The following is an 18,343-nucleotide window of genomic DNA, read 5'->3' as shown; positions in this document are numbered from 1 at the left end:
CAGGAAGTTGGGCAAATCCCATTCCTGTTACTCTGTCTTGTCCGGAAGTATAAGTCTCTGCTTTCATTTACAGTAGATACTCAATCAGTACTTAATTCCCTCCACACAGGTGATCCAACAACGATTCTAAAAAACATACTAACCAAAGGTTATTTGCATAATTTATAATTTTGTAACTGTATGCATCTAGTCAGTGGATGGGGGGCACACAGCAAGAAAACAGTTGGCTCTACATATATGACTAGGAAATAAGTACTTTAGCTCTGAAGCTTCCCTTCCCTTTTCAGTTCATCTCTATCATGTAGAATGCAGAATGTATAGTTTTTTGTTTTGTTTTTTAATTTTTATTTTATTTTTTATATTTATTTATTTATTTGGCTGTGCTGGGTCTGAGTTGCAGCATGTGGTATCTTTTAGTTGTGGCATGTAGGCTCTAATTCCCTGACCAGGGATCTAACTCAGGCCCCCTGCATTGGGAGCACAGAGTCTTAACCACTGGACCACCAGGGAAGAACGTTGATGGTAAAATCTAGTTGGTGGCTATATCGTTAGTCACTATAAAATTCAACTGTTTTGCATTGAGGTTTTTCATAACAAGATATTAGGGAATACATCATTCAGAAGCCTTATGTAAAACTCACCTTTGGACCAGAGTAAGTAACTTAAGAAAAGCTTCCAGTTCCAATGTTGTGTTTAAATAACACCAATTGAATTATAAGTATTACAGATGAGTGGTTATCTTTTGTAGGTAAATTTTCTATTCTTAAACTCAAAAATAAAAAGTAAAGAATAAACTCCTATGCATAGTTATAAATGACTAGCATATTTTCATTTGAAGAAGATGCTATTATACACTTAGTTGTGAAATGGTCATAAAATTAAAAGTCCACTGTTTGAAAACTTGAGAGTAAATTTCCTTTATTAAGTATTCTACAAAGATTTGTAGGTATTTATTTCTGTATCTTTAACTTTGATTGAGAGCATATTTGAGTGATTGTGAAAATAGCAAGCTGTTCAAAGTAAGAGTTTAGCTTGTACTTCTTTTCTTCGGGCACCTATTTGGAGGTAAAGCTGCATCTTTGAAAGCAGCTCTTGCCTTAGAGAAAGTGGTGATGTGGATTTGTGGAAGAGGAGACCCAGCTTCACTCACCTCTCGTGCGAGTGCTTGCTCTGTGCCAGGCGGTGCCATGGGCCTTGGGAGGTGGTGCCAGGAGTGAAGACATTAGGCCAAGAATTACCCGACCATCCCGTTATATTTGAGACAAAGATCACAAAGAAAAGGGGCAGGATGATAGAAGAGCTTGAAATCAGGGACCCAATTGGGCCTGGGGTCGGGGGAGGCTCCCCTGACGAAAATACGCTGCAGCTGAGAGCTGAGGTTTAATCGGGAAGTTTTCAGGTAATTACTTGGTGGTGCAGTTAATAAGGTGACTGTTAGGTGCTTTTCCCAAAGGATCCACCTGCTCTCAGCAGGTCTTTGAGGATCTACTAGGTGCCGGGCGCTACGGCAGGTGATGGGGGGTCAGCAGTGAGTGAATCGTCAAGCGAACGTTCCCCAGGATGATACCTGAATTCTGCTGTGAAACCAGATTGAACTAATTCTACAAGTGAAGAAGGGGACAGTTCTTCCCTTTAAGATCGCTACTAGGATTTTTACCATCCACCTAAAAAACGAGTTAGAGTTCTATGTAAGATTGCTTTTAAAGTATAAATTGCTTTGTGGAGAAGTTACATCTTTGTGATACGATGTCATCTCACACTGGAGAAGGGAAGGGTCCTCATTCGTTCGGCTATCCTTCAGTGCCTTTCTTAGGGTTTTCATGCTCTCATTGAGGCCTTGTAACTGGGTTGTGAGTTCCTAGGCCCTTGGTCCTTTTTGTGGCCTAGTACCTGGGGTCCTCCTATCAGTTATGTTTCCTCGTTGCCTGTTGTTGGTGGAGAAGATGTTGCTGTTAGGTTTGGGTTTTGGGTTTTTGTATGGGTGGCCCAGCTGTGATGGTCTGACTGTTGTCTGTTGGTTTTTCCAGTTATATCATTTGCAACCAAATGACAGCTTTCTAATTTAAAATATAATGTGGAAGGGCTCCCTACCTCCCCACCTCCGAAATGTATCTCTTAGCAATATGACCCTCAGAACCTGGTATTCCTGTTACAGGAGGAAGAGCTGTAATTTGGCCTTTGGTGGACTCACCTTTATAAACCCTATCACATGAATAAAACAAAATCAATAACATAGTAGAAAACCCTTGGGGCGTCCCTGGTGGCGCAGTGGTTAAGAATCTGCCTGCCAGTGCAGGGGGCACAGGTTCGATCCCTGGTCCGGGAAGATCCCACATGCCGTGGAGCAGCTAAGCCCGTGCGCCACAACTACTGAACCTGCGCTCTAGAGCCCACGAGCCGCAACTACTGAGCCTGCATGTTGCAACTACTGAAGCCTGCGCGCCTAGAGCCCGTGCTCTGCAACAAGAGAAGCCACCGCAATGAGAAGCCCGCTCACCGCAATGAAGAGGAGACCCCGCTGGCCGCAACTAGAGAAAGCCCGCATGCAGCAACGAAAACCCAAAGCAGCCCCGCCCGCACCCCCCCCCCCAAAAAAAGAGAAAACCTTTGTGGTTTTAAACAGAGAACTGAATAATCAACCTTTCTTTCCTTGTTGTCTCTGAAATTAGATTATCAGCGTTTCTTTTTGGAGTGTATCCCTTCCTGTCTTAAACCTTTATATGTTCCACTGTACTGCAGTTGTGTCACAGCATGAATATTTTATTACTTCACCCACTGGTGATGAATATTACAGGTATAGAAAGGCTGCGTGTTATTGCTGAATTGTGAGAATTTTGCATAAACGCTTCTTGAGCCATTTTGGTTTGCATTTATTCTATAAATTTAGCAACTGGGAGAAGAACATCTGCAGGATCATTTAAATACTGAAAGTAGAAATGTCAAGAAAGCTGTAAAAGCAGGTGCTTCCTACTACCACGGTCAGTCCACGCCACACTCGGGGGCTGCGTGGGTCACATATGTGCACGCCTGCACGCATGGTGACGTGTCTGTTTCACACATGCCCGGTGCAAAGAAAGGATTTACCCTCTTTGAACAGGTGAGGAAACCAAAGCTTGAGCAGGCTTCTCAGTCTCGGGTCCTGGTCTGAGTGAGAAGAGGGCCTGGCGAGGCTGTCCCCTGAGGCCACGCTGCCTCTCTCTGTGCAAGAGCTGCTTCTAGCTCTGTGTCCAGGGATCACGGTGCACTCCGAATCAGTGTGTCTCAGCCGAGAGGTTGTGATGGGCCTGCGTGATCCGCATCAGATCTGAGACTTCTAGACCTACAGTAGAAACAGATTCCCTCCGGTTTCCACGGCGTGATGCTGACGACGATCGCCTTCTGTGGCTCTCAGGCTAAACTCCACGCATGTAGACAGCATGCCGATGTCAACACCACGGCGCTCAGCTAGTTTTGACCCCTGAAGCTGCTGTGCTAGGAAATGTTGGTGGGTTAGAAACCCATGGGCAGCTCAAGGTGGCCTGCTGTTTCCCTTCTGCTCTTTAATCTACGTATGAGTTTTTAGTGTCTTTAGCCTTTTCTAGAGGTGAGCATTAAATTAATGTGGTAGGAAAAGAGGGTAGAAGTTACAGCGTGAGGTTTTTGTTGTTGTGTGAAAGATATAACTTTTTATCCATTAGAGTTGGCCAGTAATAAAACTTGCTGGTTCGAGGATGGTCAGTCATCCTCCCAGGACATGAGAAGGGGACTTTCGCATTCAAAGCAAGTTGGTCTACGGCCCCTTGCAGGCCCCTGACTCAGCACCTGGGATTCGGTGAATGTGTAGGTGTTGCGGACGGGCTGTAGCTGACTGAACACTGTGCAGTGGGACTTCAACTTGAGGCTGGAATCATTAGCTTTACTACAGCAGGTTACTCAGGAATCTCAGCTGACCAGGTGGATCCGTCAGAGTCCTTCCAGAGAAACAGAACCAGGAGGATGGAGACAGACAGAGAGAGACAGAGAGAGGGATGGATGGATGGATGGATGGATGGGTGGGTGGGTGGATTTTTGAGGAACTGTCTTATGCCTTGTGGAGTCAGACGGGGCAAATCTGAACTCCGTGAGGCAGGCTCAGACGCTGCCATCCACAGTGGAATTGCTTCTTCCTCAGGGAAACCAGTTTTGCTCTTAGAAGACTTTTCAACTGATTGGTTGAGGCCCACCACGTTCTCCTTTACTTAAAGTCAGCTGATCTAGATGTGACCACAATTCCTAAACGCCATCACGGTGACACTCAGATTGCTGTCTGATTGAGTAATGGGTACTCTAAGCCGTCACACGGGTACGTTTTATTTTTTTCAGCCATTGCCTTTAATCACGATCTGTTCTGTCTCCCTTCCCTGCCCCTCTGGTTCCAGCTGTCGCACCTAGTTTATCGCTTCAGTCCCCGACTCAGCACGTCATCTATCCCCGCCTTCCCCTTGGGCAGCCTGGCCGGCGAGGGACCTGAAGCGGGAGAGGAGGGGCCGAGGGCCGCAGCGCCTGTGCCTGATGTCCTGCGGCAGCCTGGCCTCTGCCCGGGCGGCGGCCCCTCCCAGGGGGCATCTGTGCTCTGGAGAGCGTTGGGCTTCCGGAAAGACCCTCCCTGAGGGGCAGCCACCCCCCCTTGTGCCCCGGCCTCCAGCCCCTGCCCGGGCGAGCTGACCGCTGCTCTCTCCCCCCTGACCCCCGCGGCCCTCGCGTGCAGCCTCCGAGGTGGCCCGTGTGTGTGCTCCCCTCTGGGTGCCCTGTGCCACGATGTCACGGGCACGCGGGCAAGTCTCCCAGAGAGGCAGCACGGCGGTGCCCACAGACACCTCTGCCCCCAGGGACGCGGCCTGGATCCACGGTCCCCACCCTGGTCTCTGGGTGACTCTTGGAGCCCCCGATCACTGGCTTTGAGGGAGAGGATTGGGAAGCCCCCCCAGGAGTGCCGCACCCCACAGAGGCCTTGGGCTCCTTTCTGACCCTGTCCTCTCCACGCTCCACGGCCGGGGGTGACAGGGCTGGTTCTGCTGCCCCCAACCCCACCCCGCAGGCCCGGAGGAGACGGTGGCTGGGCTCCTTGTGTCCCCTTCCTCTGTTCTGTGGGCTTTGGGATCGGGGGGCCTGGGGACCAGCGATGGAGGACGTGCCGCTTCTACCGGACAACACGTGTCCCAGCCTGTGTTCACCGGTCACTGTGGTTTGGGAGGCCCCTTGCGGGGCCCTGTGCACACACCCCATTCACCGGCTCCAGACCTCCTCTTCTTTTTACTTACGTCAGAGGAGCATTACTCATATTTCTATTAAAAGATTTCTTTCATTCCTTGTTTCTGGCTTTCAGTTGCTTGTTCCAGCCATTCTCTGTTGCTCCCGTTCCCGGACTGTCTGCGTCTGCTCCTCTCACACGACGCAGAGAGCAAACATTTGATGCTCGGAGCTTCTAGAGCCCAGGACCTGGGCAGTGTGTGTTTTTCTTCATGGAAAATGGTGTTGCAGGAAGACAGGATACAACAAGACGGGTGCCATGGAGTTTTAGCTTGGTCTTTACAAGACTGTTATCTGAACAGCCAGGTTTGCTCTGAACTCTCCGTAGAGAGCCTCGCTGTTGTAGTGGAGTCGGATTCTATCTCGTAGGTCGGGTGTTTTGATTCTGTGCTTCTGGGCTCGGAGGGACGGAGGGCTTTTTTTGATCACTAGAGTCGAGCTCTGTAACTGGCATATGGCGTGTTCAAAGATTCGATGAGGTAACATATTTAAACTGACTCTGAAAGAAACATAGGAGGTTATAAATTGGTGATAGTGAAAAACTAGACTTCTACATTTATATCAGGAACCTGTCAATATATGTTGTGCTTTATTCACATTAACCATACAGGCAGTAAGATGTACCTACGCTCCAGAGAATTGTGGATTTTCTGTAGAAGACATCTGTTGTAAATAAAACACGCTGATTTTTATGAAATGGAGATTGATTGGAGCCTGGGGTGGGGGAGAGTGGTGAGGGACAGTACAGGGTGGAGAGCGGAGAAGAGGGCCGTGAGGCGTGTAAGGGAATCGTCCGGACTCCAGAGGAATCTCCTCTCTGTGGGTCCCGTCCAGTCCCCGGGCACACGGACCAGGCTGTCCCGTGGCGTGGCGACTCCTCTCCTTGCTAACATTGCGGCCCTTTCTCTGGAAGCGATCCTCTAGCCACCCACCTGGAAGTTACTCTGTCTTGACCGTTGCCGCTCTCGTCACTGTCACTGCAGAGGACTTCGGCAGGGAAGCTGTGCACGGCCTCCGGTGTGAAGCGGCCTCTGCCGTCTTCTCACCGTCTTCAGTTCTTTGATCTCTGCTGTTTCTTTCGTAATCTCACCCTTTTCTTACTAGCGCTTTGAACTTTCTCCTTGCTCTGCACTTACTGGATATAACAAAGGCCTTAGGTGTCATCCCTGCCCATCAGCATCTGTTGGCACTGGTTATCTGAAAGGTCAGGCAGGAACCTTGGTGGCTGGCTGTCCACGGCCGTGGGTCTAGCTGTGGCTTTGACCCAGGCTCTCAGGACCCACACCACTTGTGAATTCTGAGAATAAGGACGAGCCAGATAACCACTGGAAACAGTTGTCATTAGCATTCTTTATAAGATTGTTTTAAATGTTCTCTGTAAATATTTTTAATGTCCTGGTTATAATTATAGGATATGTGGATTTTAGTTTGCAGTTAACATGTTTCGAACATTACCACCTTCCTCCAACCCTACGGGAGCAGAATTTGACCCAGAGGAAGACGAGCCAACGTTAGAAGCAGCCTGGCCTCACCTGCAGGTACTGGACTCTGGGGGTGCACCAGACATAGAAGGGCGGGGGTCAGCGTGGGGTCGGGGGGTTCTCCGAAGCAGGAGCCCTGGGCCTGGGCCTCTCCAGCTGGTCGCAGATGGGCCTCTGCACTTCGGTGTCATAGACCCTGCAAACCTGTACATGCGAGAGAAGTATTTTAGCAAAAGACAGTACGTTTAATGGCTTTTTGTTTGTTTGGACACTCGGCAGAAACTACAAAGATACAGAATTGTCAGTATATTTTCAGTGAAAGTGACCGTGGAATTGGGGTCGGAGGTCTCATGCAAACATTTCTCAGTTTGTGTGCCTGCTATGCGCCCCGAGGCCCATCTGCTTGACTGATGCCTTTTTTCTGACACGTTTTTAAGGAGAAAGGTTGATTGGGCAGGGCGCATGCCCCACGAGCTAGATCGGGAGGTCTGGGTCGGCCGAAGGGAGGGGGAGACGGGGAGGTGAAAAACCTGGGAAGGAGCTCGATGGGGAGCAGACAGGAAGGGCCATCTCGGTAGCAGAACGTCCCCTCCCACGGTGTCACGTGTAACCGTTCGTGACGGGGGAGGAACGTCCCGGCCCTGGGTGACTGTGTCTGTGACCTGCTCACCTGACACCCCCAGCTTCCTGCCCACCTGGCTTTCTGCCGGGACACCTGGAGGCGACAGGCTGCAAACCCCACCTGGAATTTGGTCACAGCCCGGCTTATGGCTGCTGTGCGCCGTGGTCTCTGAGCACTGGTGACAACAGCCATGGAAATCATTTGTTCAAATGCCATTTAAGGGTTTAGTCTGCGGTTCTTAGCTAATAGATTAAACAATTACCATCCTCAGTTACAATTAAGCCATGTGATTTGACATAAATCCTTTAGATATGTGCCCTCTTTTTAAGGCTGATATTTGCAGACAAAGATTCAACTCATGGTGTATTTTTAATCTCCATTTAATAAAATACCATGTTATTTGACTCATTGTGGTTTTTTTTTTTCCTCCTAGCTTGTTTATGAGTTTTTCTTAAGATTTTTAGAGTCTCCAGATTTCCAACCTAATATAGCGAAGAAATATATTGATCAGAAGTTTGTATTGCAGGTAAGGTACAAGTTAGCTGAAACTACAAACGCTGTAATCGACCATTAGAGAGAATACCGCATCACTGAGTGTCTTTTTCTTCTTGAAGCTTTTAGAGCTCTTTGACAGTGAAGATCCTCGCGAGAGAGATTTTCTTAAAACTACCCTTCACCGAATCTATGGAAAATTCTTAGGCTTAAGAGCTTACATCAGAAAACAGATAAATAATATATTTTATAGGTAAGTCAGTGTGTGGGTGACATTTCCCTTTTTGCATGCTGACGCTCCTGTCACACTCGACGCCCCACCTCACCGTTTCCTTGAGCGAAGTGGCTGTTTCTGAGCAGCTGGCTTGCCGTGTGCAGCTGGGCCCCGTCTACGCCTCCGCCTCTGCGCCGGGCGGGGGCCCCTTCCCTCTGTGCCTGCTTCCCTCCTCCCCCCGCCCCCCAGCTCACACCCGGGATCTGTTCCGGCTTTCACCGGCAGGCCCGGCCACCCTGAACGTGGTTCCTTCTGGATGTGGACGGATCGGTCCATCCGGAGCCAGCGGTTTCCTCGCCCCTGGGTGGTGCTCGTGCCTCCCCGCTGAGTCTCAGTGAAGGAAGGAAGGAGTGAGGGGTGAAGTGGGGAGTCTTGGGAGACCCCGCCGTGCGCTGCTGGAAGCAGTGGCTGAGGCCGCGCAGTGTTCGGTGGCCGCAGCCTCCCCAGGCCTGCAGGACCACAGAGGCCTGGCTCTGCTTTCGTGGGGAGGGCCCCGCCCCAGGGCTCCTGGAGGAATGTTCTGACGGCCCGGCGGTGTTCAGCCTGACCCCGTGACCCCTCACACAGCCTCCCTGTCGCCACCCCTCTGAGTCTCAGGGCCTTAACGCCCCTCCATCCGCCGACTCCCATGCCCACGCGCTCCGCGGACGAGCGGGTGTAGGTCCTGGGCGAGCCCTCGGGTGCCCCTCAGGCTCCGGTCTCCCTCCACACCAGGGCCTCGCAGCCTCGCCTGATCCTCCTGGAACGTTCTCACGTCCCCTTCCACCAGCCCTTCTCCTCACCCTCCCAGGCTTCCGGAGACATCCCTGCACCAGGAAGGCCCGCAGCTGGGCGGACGGTCCGGCCTCCTGGGAGGACAGGCATCGAGCCGGCGCCAGCTTCCTGCCTGGCTCCTGGGGGCTCCAGATAAACGTTGATGGATGAAACCGTTAGCGTGGTTTCTTCTCTGTCCCTGGGACGCTCACTGCGCGAGCAGTTTACTCCATGAGTTTTTAGGGGACAGCTTGCCCCACATGCCCCTCACTCCAGGATGCCGCAGGTAGTGGTGAGTCCTGGCGGTGACGGGCGGCCTGTCCCTGCTGTCCCTCGCCCTGCCCGCCTGCGGTCACAAGGTCCAACGCCCCCCCTTACCTTCGCACGTGATGTGGCCTTTCGGTGTCGGAACCTCCAGCTTGCAGGTGGCTTCCCTTCAAACTCCCTCCAAGCTCCCCACGGCCCGTTTATATGATGGAGCCCAGGCTGGACACACCGGCTTAGGTGGTGGCATCGTGCTTCCTAAATGTTATACTCCTATTTTGTATTTCTTGGTGTCGTGTTTCCTTTTGAACAAGATTGTTCCTTGGCCGGCGTACTTATCTATCAAAACGTAGCATACACTATTTAATCACCAGCAGACAGGTAGGATTTCAGTTCCAGTCTTTTAGGCTAAAATGGAAGCTCTGCCTGAAGGTTTCTTCCCTGCGCACGTAGGTTCTGTGCAGAATTACCAGTCAGTGCCTGGGTGAAGGAAATAGAGAATGCCTCATAACCTTAAGGAACCTTGACTTAGTAACTGAAATTCCTAACTAGGCTGTTGTTCAGAAGTTACAGAGTGCAGCTCGGCTCTCCCTGAGCACTCAGTGCTGGAGTGTGTGGTGTCCTCACGTTGTTTTCAGGAGTCTTTTCTGTAAAAACCGTTCTTGATGCATACGATCGGGAGGAAGCAGGTTCTGTGGATTCCACAACCGGCCTGGGTCTCCACCTTCAGCACCGCCCCCTCCTCATTCCATGTGAGAAAAATTGCAAATGATCTCGAGAGCTCTATTCCGCTCATCTGCGTTCCACGTGGTGTAGCTACGGCTGGTTAGACAGCATTTCAGGCGTGTTTGGTCGACCTTCCTGAAAGCGTTAGTGTGAGGTTCCTACTTAACTTCTGTGGGTTCTCACTCTAGTCAACATCTTCACAGGCGAGTTAAACGCAGCTCTGGGTGAGGGATCGTGCCTGCTTGGCAAACAGTGGAGCCTGAAGTTGGGTGGCAGGTGGAGCCCGGGCTTCAGTTCTCTCTGCTGCCGAACAAGCCCCCGCGGCTTGGGGGCTTAAATCAGCTGTTTGCTATTCCTCTCATTCTGTGACCTGCCCGGGGCTCCGTGACCGGGAACGGGTGGCCCCGGGGCGGAGTTCTGTAGTGGCTGCCTGTGGTCCTCAGGGCTTGGCCGGAAGGGCCTTGTCCCTTTGTATCGATCAGAGCCCCTCGGGGAATTGAGGACAGCCCAGCTTCAAGGGGGAGTGACTTCCACCTCTGCATGTGAGGCACAGAACACGTCCTCCAGGAGGGAGAGGAATAGGTGGCGTCCGTTTTGGAGACCGTCCTTGACAGGCAGGTCCCAGCTCAGTTTTGGGGGAGTCCTAGTTCCTTTTTGCTGAAAGAGGGAGGAACGCTGTAGCCTGCTCTGCGTGGGCCCTTAGGGCTTCCTTCCTGTTTGGCACCCCTGCTTTCTTGTTTCCCTCTGGAAAAGAAAGAAGGGGAACTACACTTACATTCTCTTTCCTATACCTACTCCAAGTCTACAAAATAATCAGGAATGAAGAATTTACCGATGAGAATATAGCAGTGTTGATCTAGGAAAACAAAATGGCTTTTGGCTAAAGGCTGTCCTTACTTAAACGTTAGTACTGCTGGAGATAGATCACAGGTGGTGCCCAGGGGCTCGGCCACCTCCACGTGCCAGAAGCCGGAGCCGAGCACCCAGGCTTCAGGGGCCTCGCCCACCTGCTGCCTGCACAGCCCTCCAGGTGTAAACAAGAGGAAGAGGGACTGAAGTTGGGTGGTGGCACTATGACTTTGTACATCTAAACTGTTCTAAGTATTTCAAATAAAACAGGTGACGTGAAGGGAGCCCCAGGTGGAGTTTCATACACAAACTAAAGCGCCTCCCCGTGTAGATGCCCAGGGAGGCTGGGGCTCCCATGGGGCCGGCTTTCCATCGCAGGGCAGGGGCAGTGGCGGGGCCGACGTGTCTGAGGCTGACGCGGGTGCCCCACGCACGGCGCAGCCTGTCCCCTGCTGCCCTCGATCTGACCAGCCGGGCTGCCGGGGTCCCTCACGGGCACCTTCCTGCCTCGGCTCCGTGCTGTGGCCACATTTGTTTCCGTGTCACTGTGTTCAGCTGCTCAGTGGTTCTGACCCCGGTCCCTGTGGGCTCAACTCCGATCTGTCTAAGCTGGTGTCCGAGCCTCCGCGTGTCTGCCTTTCCCGCCCGTCGCCCACCTTTGTTCTAGCCAAACGGGCTCTCTCCCCGCTCCACGCCCCCACTTTGAAGGATCTGTCAAAAACCTAGAGACGTTAGACCCGCTCCTCAGGAGTACGTCACACTTTGTGGGTGTTTGACCTGTTCTGGACCTTAAGGTCACTCTTCCGTTTGTTTCAAACAGGGACAATGAAAAATTTTAATCATCACAAACACTTATTTTTGGCCTAGAGCTGGCTCCAAACTAGTAGTTTTTGTCTGATAGGCAGAACCTTTTTCAGACCCCAGACACCTCTCGCTTCAGGCAGAATTCGCTGTGTGTGTTGGTTTAGCCTGACTCCAGGTGAGCCAGGCTGTGGGGCAGGAGCAGGTTGTTTCTGAGGAATCCTTGGAGAGAGAAGATGCTTTCCTGTTTCCTGTCCCTGTTCCCTCTCCCTGGGCCCAGTTTATTCAGCAGTCGTGTTTCAAGCACCGGTCAGATGCCAGGCTCGGCCCTAGCACCAGGGACACGGTAACGATAAGTCCTCGTCCCCATCCTCAGGCTGACACAGGGTGCAGGAGCTGCTGGGAGCCCCAAGGAGCATGCACGGGGGCCCCGAGGGAGTGGCCTCTTGGGGCAAGTGAGTCGGGCTACTCAGGTGGGGGTTTCAGAAGATGGCACCTGAAGCAGCACAGGGCAAGTGTGAGGTGTCAGACAGGAAGCAGGGGAGACGACCCCAGTGGTGAGGAGGTAACTTGTACCCTTTGCAGAGACTGTGCTAAATATCGGAGGCTTTAAAATTGAGTAAGATGTCAGCTTACGTTGAAATGCAGCAAAAAATAAAATGGATTAAGGGATGGATAGAGAGATGTATGTGTGATAAAGCAAACAGCAAGTTGTTTGCTGTCAAATCTGGGTGGTTGAAATACAGGTGCTCACTGTAAACATCTTTTCACTTTATGTTTGAAACTTTCAAAATAAAACATTAGGGAGAAATGTGAGCAAGCCCATGCTCTCTGCCCTCTGAGTGTCTGCATGTCCAGGCTTTGAGGAGTCTCTCTGGTGACAATTAGCAGTGCCCCCGGAACGGTTTTCACAAATAGATTTGCTTATTGTTGCCTGGCTACGTGGTTTTCTTCCTAAAAGCATTGTTTTCTTATTCAGAGGATTTTAGTCTTTTCCAGCCATTATTTCAGTGTCTAATTCTAAATGACAAATTGCTTTTTCTAGATTTATTTATGAAACAGAGCATCACAATGGCATAGCAGAATTACTGGAAATACTGGGAAGGTAAGTTGTCTCTTTGTTATTGGTAGCGAAAGGCCTTAGATGGAATTTATGCCAAATGATCCAGTTCATTGCGTCCCACAGCCCCCTCCCCAAGGCAAGGCAATTTAAACCGTTCTCTAAAAGGACGTAAAGAAGCCTCACTTGATGGCCGGGGCTGGTGAGCTCTTGGATCAGAACTTAATGACACTAAATGACAAACCTCTCCCATCCCTATGGTTCCATACGTAGATTCTGTTTCATGTACCTCAGGAGCATTACTATGGGAACACAATTTCAATTATTTCCTCAAGAGCAGTGTTAAAAATAGTTACATTAAGAAGGTTTATATTTGACACTTAGAAGAAGAATAGATCGTTTATTGTACATTTGGGGTATCGAGTAAATGCTAATGTGTTGCTTTGATTTTATAAATTTTTCATATGTATACTTATAAAATAATTAACATTTCAAAATTTCATCGTCTTAATCCAGGTAGAGTTCTTGCTTGCTATCTTTTTTTTTTTTTTTTTTTAATCAGTGACCTATAGGTTTTCTATCAGACCTCCTAACTCACTGATTCCCAAACAGAGTTCCTCAGGGTTCCACGGCTGAATAAGCTTGGAAGTGCTTTCTCCCCAGCACCTTACTTGGGGATTCAGTGCATGTTAGCAGCTAAAGGTTCTGAGGAGTCCTGCAGGGAAGAAACTGTACTCGTGCTTCATGTAATGATTCCCAGAACTATCTGAACACAGTAAGCTTTTCAGAGGAGCCCTGTTGTCATCTGGTGGATCTGTGGTCCAGCCCTTCTGAAAACAACTCTCCTCGCTGTTTCAGATATAATGTAAAACAAATGACGGTCCGCGTGGGGAACTCTACACTGACACAGTCCCGGGTTTCTCTCTCCCAGCAGAGTGTAGTGAGGGCTTGAGTGGGTGCCCTTACTAGCTGTCCGGCCTTATTTAACCACTCTCACCTCCCGTTTCCTGATCTATAAAATGGAAAGATACTCATATTCACGTCTGAGGTGGTTGCCAGGCTGGGGTGAACCGAGTAAAGTGTCCAGAGAGCCTGCCACACCGCACGCAAGGGCCTCAGAGGTCCTCTCCTGTCCCCTCATTTGAACGCACACACCATCCTGGAGGCCACTTCAGGCTAACCCTGCCTGCAGCTCCCGTGTGCCCCAGGCTCATGAAGGAGGGACCAATTTAGAAATCGCTTGAACTGCTTCTACAGCTCGCAGGAACTTACCTTGTTATAAAGCCAGATAGATAAAATACTTGATGTCACAAACAAACGCTTCAGCTTGGAGGTTAAGAGCGGGGGACCCCCTTTCCTTGCGGAAGGGAACAGCTTTCTTGTTGATTTTGAAACAACGCCAATTTGCACACTCTGACTCTGTTCTGCCAGCACTAGCATGATGGCGCAGGATTTCTCTGGGCAAGTGTGAATTCCTAAAGATGGTGAAGGCCGGAGGAAGGTGCCACCCGGTCTTCATGGCCCTGCCTGAGGAAGGAGCTTTTGCCCCCCGGAGACTCCTGCTCTTCCGGGTAGCTGCCTGTAAACTCAGAACTTTTAAATTGTCCTGTAGTTACAAGATAAAAATGACTGTGCTTCCCTGAAGGTATTTAATGATCTTTTAATTTCTGCTACTCTCCTCCCTCCTTTTTTCCAACACACATAGTTTGCTTGCGCGTTTTCATGCTGAAAACAAAAACTGAAAGAAAAACAGAAAGATTATGTTTTTGTTTGTTTTGTTTTGTTTTTTAAGATTATGTTTTTTAATCTGGAATTTGTAAATATTCAAACTTCGGATAAATTCTGTTTTCACAGTATAATTAATGGATTTGCCTTACCACTAAAAGAAGAGCACAAGATTTTCTTATTGAAGGTGTTATTACCTTTGCACAAAGTGAAGTCTCTGAGCGTCTACCATCCTCAGGTAAGGGCTCCTGCCGTGATGTTGGTGGGCCCCAGGAAGGAGCTCGTTCGTCTCTGCTTGGACATCAGTGAACTCAGGATATTGAGCCCCAGCCTCTAACTGGGAGTGTTTTGTCTCTTATATCACAGTGTTGACTTGGGTGTCAGGGTTCTGGTGATGAGTGAAAGGATAAGGGAGTGAAGAGAGATTGCTTTTAAGAAAATCAGAAAAACCTCAGGAAAGGAGAATTTCAAAACTGGTTGTAAACACTGAGAAGGGAGTGGCTCACGCGATGAAGGGGTCAAGGAAGACCTCTCAGGAAGGCTTCCTGTGGTGGGATTGAAACCTAGCACCTCAAAGACAACGCCTCTGTGTCCACGGCCAGTAAAATGGCTTAAGAAAAAGTTGTTTGGGGACTTCCTGGCGGTCCAGTGGTTAGGGCTCCGTGCTTCCACTGCAGGGGGCACGGGTTCGATCCCTGGTCAGGGAGCTAAGATCCTGCATCCTGCGCAGCGTGGCCAAAAAAAAAAAAGTATATATTTCAAAAAATTAAAAAAAGAAAGGAAAGGTTGGGGTTTTTTTTTTAAAAAAACTGTGGGGTTTTTATGACTTTGTGGTTACACTGAAAACCTGGTCCCTAAGTGGTTTCCAGCTGGTTGATCAGCTGCATTTCCCCAGGAAGCTTACGTTTTCCTTCACTCTTACTGTTCTAAGCTCCCCGCAGACAGAATGTAAGCTCCACTGACTGCAGCACAGGAGGTTCTGGGGAGACGCCCGCCGTCACTGTGGGTGCAGGGCGGGCCCCACGTCTGGGTCCAAGGACCAGGAGCCCCCATTCTGCGGGACTTCCCTCGGGGAGTTTGCCTCATGGCATCAGAAGGTGTATCCTTCGATGATTCTAATGACACCGGCTTCCTGGGAAATCTTTCACTTAGAGTTTTTTCCTCTGATTCCTGTTAACTGGTAATATCTTTACATCCAGCCAGTTTGTTATCATGTTAGTTGTTCTGTATTAGAAATTAGTAGTTTGGGAATTTAAGATGGAAACAGATTTTAATTTGCTTTTTCCCAGGAGTTAGATTACTTGTCCATTACAGTCTCCAAAAAGGACACCAGAAAACTCCCATCAAACCTGGCCTGGCTTGTCAGTGTTGATCTAAAAGACTGTTTCCCGGTTTTTTTTTAGCTTTCTGATGTTCCTTTTGCAGTTGATCTGTGTTGCACATTGATCCTGGGGTCCCTCCCTCAGAGCCCCTCCCAGAGCCTCCGGCGGGGCCCCTGGAAGGAGCCTGTGTCCACCCAGGAGAAGGGCTGTGGGGGACAGTGCGGGCAGGGGACAGCACTGACCACGTCCGGCCCTGTCTCCCCACAGGAAGATGTCTAACGGTACAGCATTTCCATGTTAAAATGGAATATTAATACTTTTTCTCCTCTTACTGTAGCTGGCATACTGTGTAGTGCAGTTTTTAGAAAAGGACAGCACCCTCACTGAACCGGTAAGTACACCCTCTCTGGTCAGGGCCTTGTGACGTAGTGTGTGTGTCTAAGTGTCAGTATCGCGGTCCGGCTGCTTCACCAAGACAGCTTCTTCATCTTAAGTTATAACACTAGTAAACACAAACTGATTTCATTCCTGTGTTAAAAGTTTTCAAACTGTAGTGATTTTAATTACAAGTTCCCCTGTCGAAGTGATTGTTCATGTAAGAAGACGGCCGTCTTAATCCCTCATTGCATTTTACTCTGAACGGCATCCTGCTAAATCATGTGCGTTTAATACTCCCACGTCGCTTGGTTTAGCAGCATAGGTCACTGACTTCAGTCAGAGGAATTGTAGCAAGGATTCAACCTGCTTGTACTAAAGAGATTTTACTGTCTTGAAAATTCTTTCCAAGTTATAGTGTCACTATTTTATGGTCATTGGATCATAAATGAACGTTAGATTGCTACCGGTCAGTGTTTAGATTTCTAAGTTTCTTGGCATTTTATCTTTATTAAAAATAAAAAGGCTATTGTAGCCAAGATTCACAAAGTCGGGTGTGTCAGGTGCCAGTTGAAGCATTTGAATACACTTTTTTATCAGCTTTATTGAGATGTAATTCACATGCCATACAGCTCACCCACTCAAAATGTATGATTCATATGGTAGACCTAGGTTTTATATTTCTTGTGAACCCAGCCAGGAACTAGAATATAGCCTAGAATATAGTCCTATACACATAATATATCCTTAGAAAATACTTAGTAGTAATTTGATAATTATTAGCATCATGATTTAAATTAGTAGATACAGTACAGGAACAAATTTTGTTCTGTATGTGACCTGCTTTTCATATGATGGTATACAATTACTTTTGTTTACTTCTCACCAACCATCTTGCACCTTGCAATTTGGAGTTTTAGTCCTCAGCATTAAAATGTTTTTGGTATTTCTTCCTGTTCCAGGACAAAAATCAGAAAAATCGAAGGTATTTGTTTAATAAATTGCTGTACTTTAAAAAAAAAAAAAAGTATGATTCAATGGTTTTTGATACATTAGGTTATTAATTTTTTCAATTGTGGTAAAATATACTGTATAACAAAATTTGTTGTTGTAAGTGTACAGTTCAGTGGCATTAATTACATTCACACTGTTGTGCACCTGTCACCACTGTTTCTAAGACTTTATCATTGCCCCAAACAGAAACTCTGTCTTCATTAAATAGTAACTCCCCACTTACCCTCCACCCTCACCCTGATAACCTCGAGTCTACTTTCTGTCTGTGAATTTGACTGCTCTAGATACCTTATGTAAGTGGAATCATACAGGATTTGTCCTTCTGTGACTGGCTTATTTCACTCAGCGTAATGTGCTCAAGGTTCACCTATATTGTTGCATGTGCCAGAAATTCATTCTTTGTTGTGGCTGAATAGTATTCCATTGTATGGCTAGACCACATTTTGTGTATTCATTCATCTGTCAATGGAAATTTGAGTTGTTTCCACATTTTGGCTGTTGTGAATACTACTGCTATGAACATGTGTGTGCAAATCCCTGCTTTCAGTCCCTTTGGGTATATACCCAGTAGTGGGATTGCTGAATCATATGGTAATTCTGTGGTTAGCTTTTTGAGGAAATGCCATACCATTTTCCACAGCAGCTGCACCATTTTGCATTCCCATCAGCGGTGCACAAGGATTCCAGTTAATCCACATCCTCGCCAACACTTGTTATTTTCCATTCTTTTTTATTATAACCATCCTAGTGAGTGTTTTTTGATTTGCATTTCCCCAGTGACTAGTGACCTTGGGCATCTTTACACATGTGTGTTGGCCATTTGTGTTTCTTCTTTGGAGAAATATCTTTAAATTCATTGCCCATTTTTTAATTGGGTTGTTTTTACTATTGAGTAACAAAGCAAGAAGTATTAGATGCTAGTTTAAACGTTTGAACACTTTTAAAAGTCACTATTGGACCAGAAAAGGTAAATATTGTAAATCCTGAGTCTTTCCTATCCCTTTAGTGGTCTTTCACAGGTTTCTTGTGAAATTGTAATTTTCATAGTTAAAAAAAATAGAAATTCTTAATACTGTATTCTTGAATTAAACCGCTTCTGATTTCTCCTTTCTTTTTAAGCTTTTAAATTCTATGTGTAGCCTCCCCCATCGCACCCCAAAATTCAGGAAAAGCCCCTGATCATATCCCTCAGCTGCTGCCTACGGAGGTGACGGAGGCTGCCCTGCTCTGCAGCCCCTTTCAGAGTGACCCGTCCCTGTACCCCCTCCCTGGGGTCTCCTTGCGCCTCTGCCTCAGCTCTGTCCAACATTCTGGAAG

General features: G+C 48.4%; 1 protein-coding gene across 14 annotated transcripts in view; it reads left to right on the top strand.

Annotated features, from left to right (window-relative positions):
• The window catches only part of PPP2R5C (protein phosphatase 2 regulatory subunit B'gamma), a 133,000-nt gene that overhangs the window by 93,489 nt on the left and 21,168 nt on the right, over positions 1-18,343 (top strand). For 11 of the 14 annotated variants that reach the window (XM_082387444.1, XM_082387450.1, XM_082387453.1 and 8 more), the window contains 6 exons: positions 6,696-6,806; positions 7,805-7,897; positions 7,986-8,116; positions 12,576-12,635; positions 14,445-14,553; positions 15,975-16,028. In XM_082387444.1, the coding sequence (XP_082243570.1) occupies positions 6,696-6,806; positions 7,805-7,897; positions 7,986-8,116; positions 12,576-12,635; positions 14,445-14,553; positions 15,975-16,028 (558 nt within the window). Of the gene's footprint in view, positions 1-4,192; positions 4,322-6,679; positions 6,807-7,804; positions 7,898-7,985; positions 8,117-12,575; positions 12,636-14,444; positions 14,554-15,974; positions 16,029-18,343 lie in introns of those variants that run through there. The other 3 variants (XM_082387446.1, XM_082387445.1, XM_082387452.1) reach the window with 3 other exon arrangements.

Source organism: Balaenoptera borealis (genome assembly GCF_965194805.1).
Source record: "Balaenoptera borealis genome assembly, chromosome: 3".
NCBI lineage: Eukaryota > Metazoa > Chordata > Mammalia > Artiodactyla > Balaenopteridae > Balaenoptera > Balaenoptera borealis.
The sequence above is the reverse complement of the archived record's forward strand: the minus strand, read 5'-3'. Positions and strand labels throughout refer to the sequence as shown.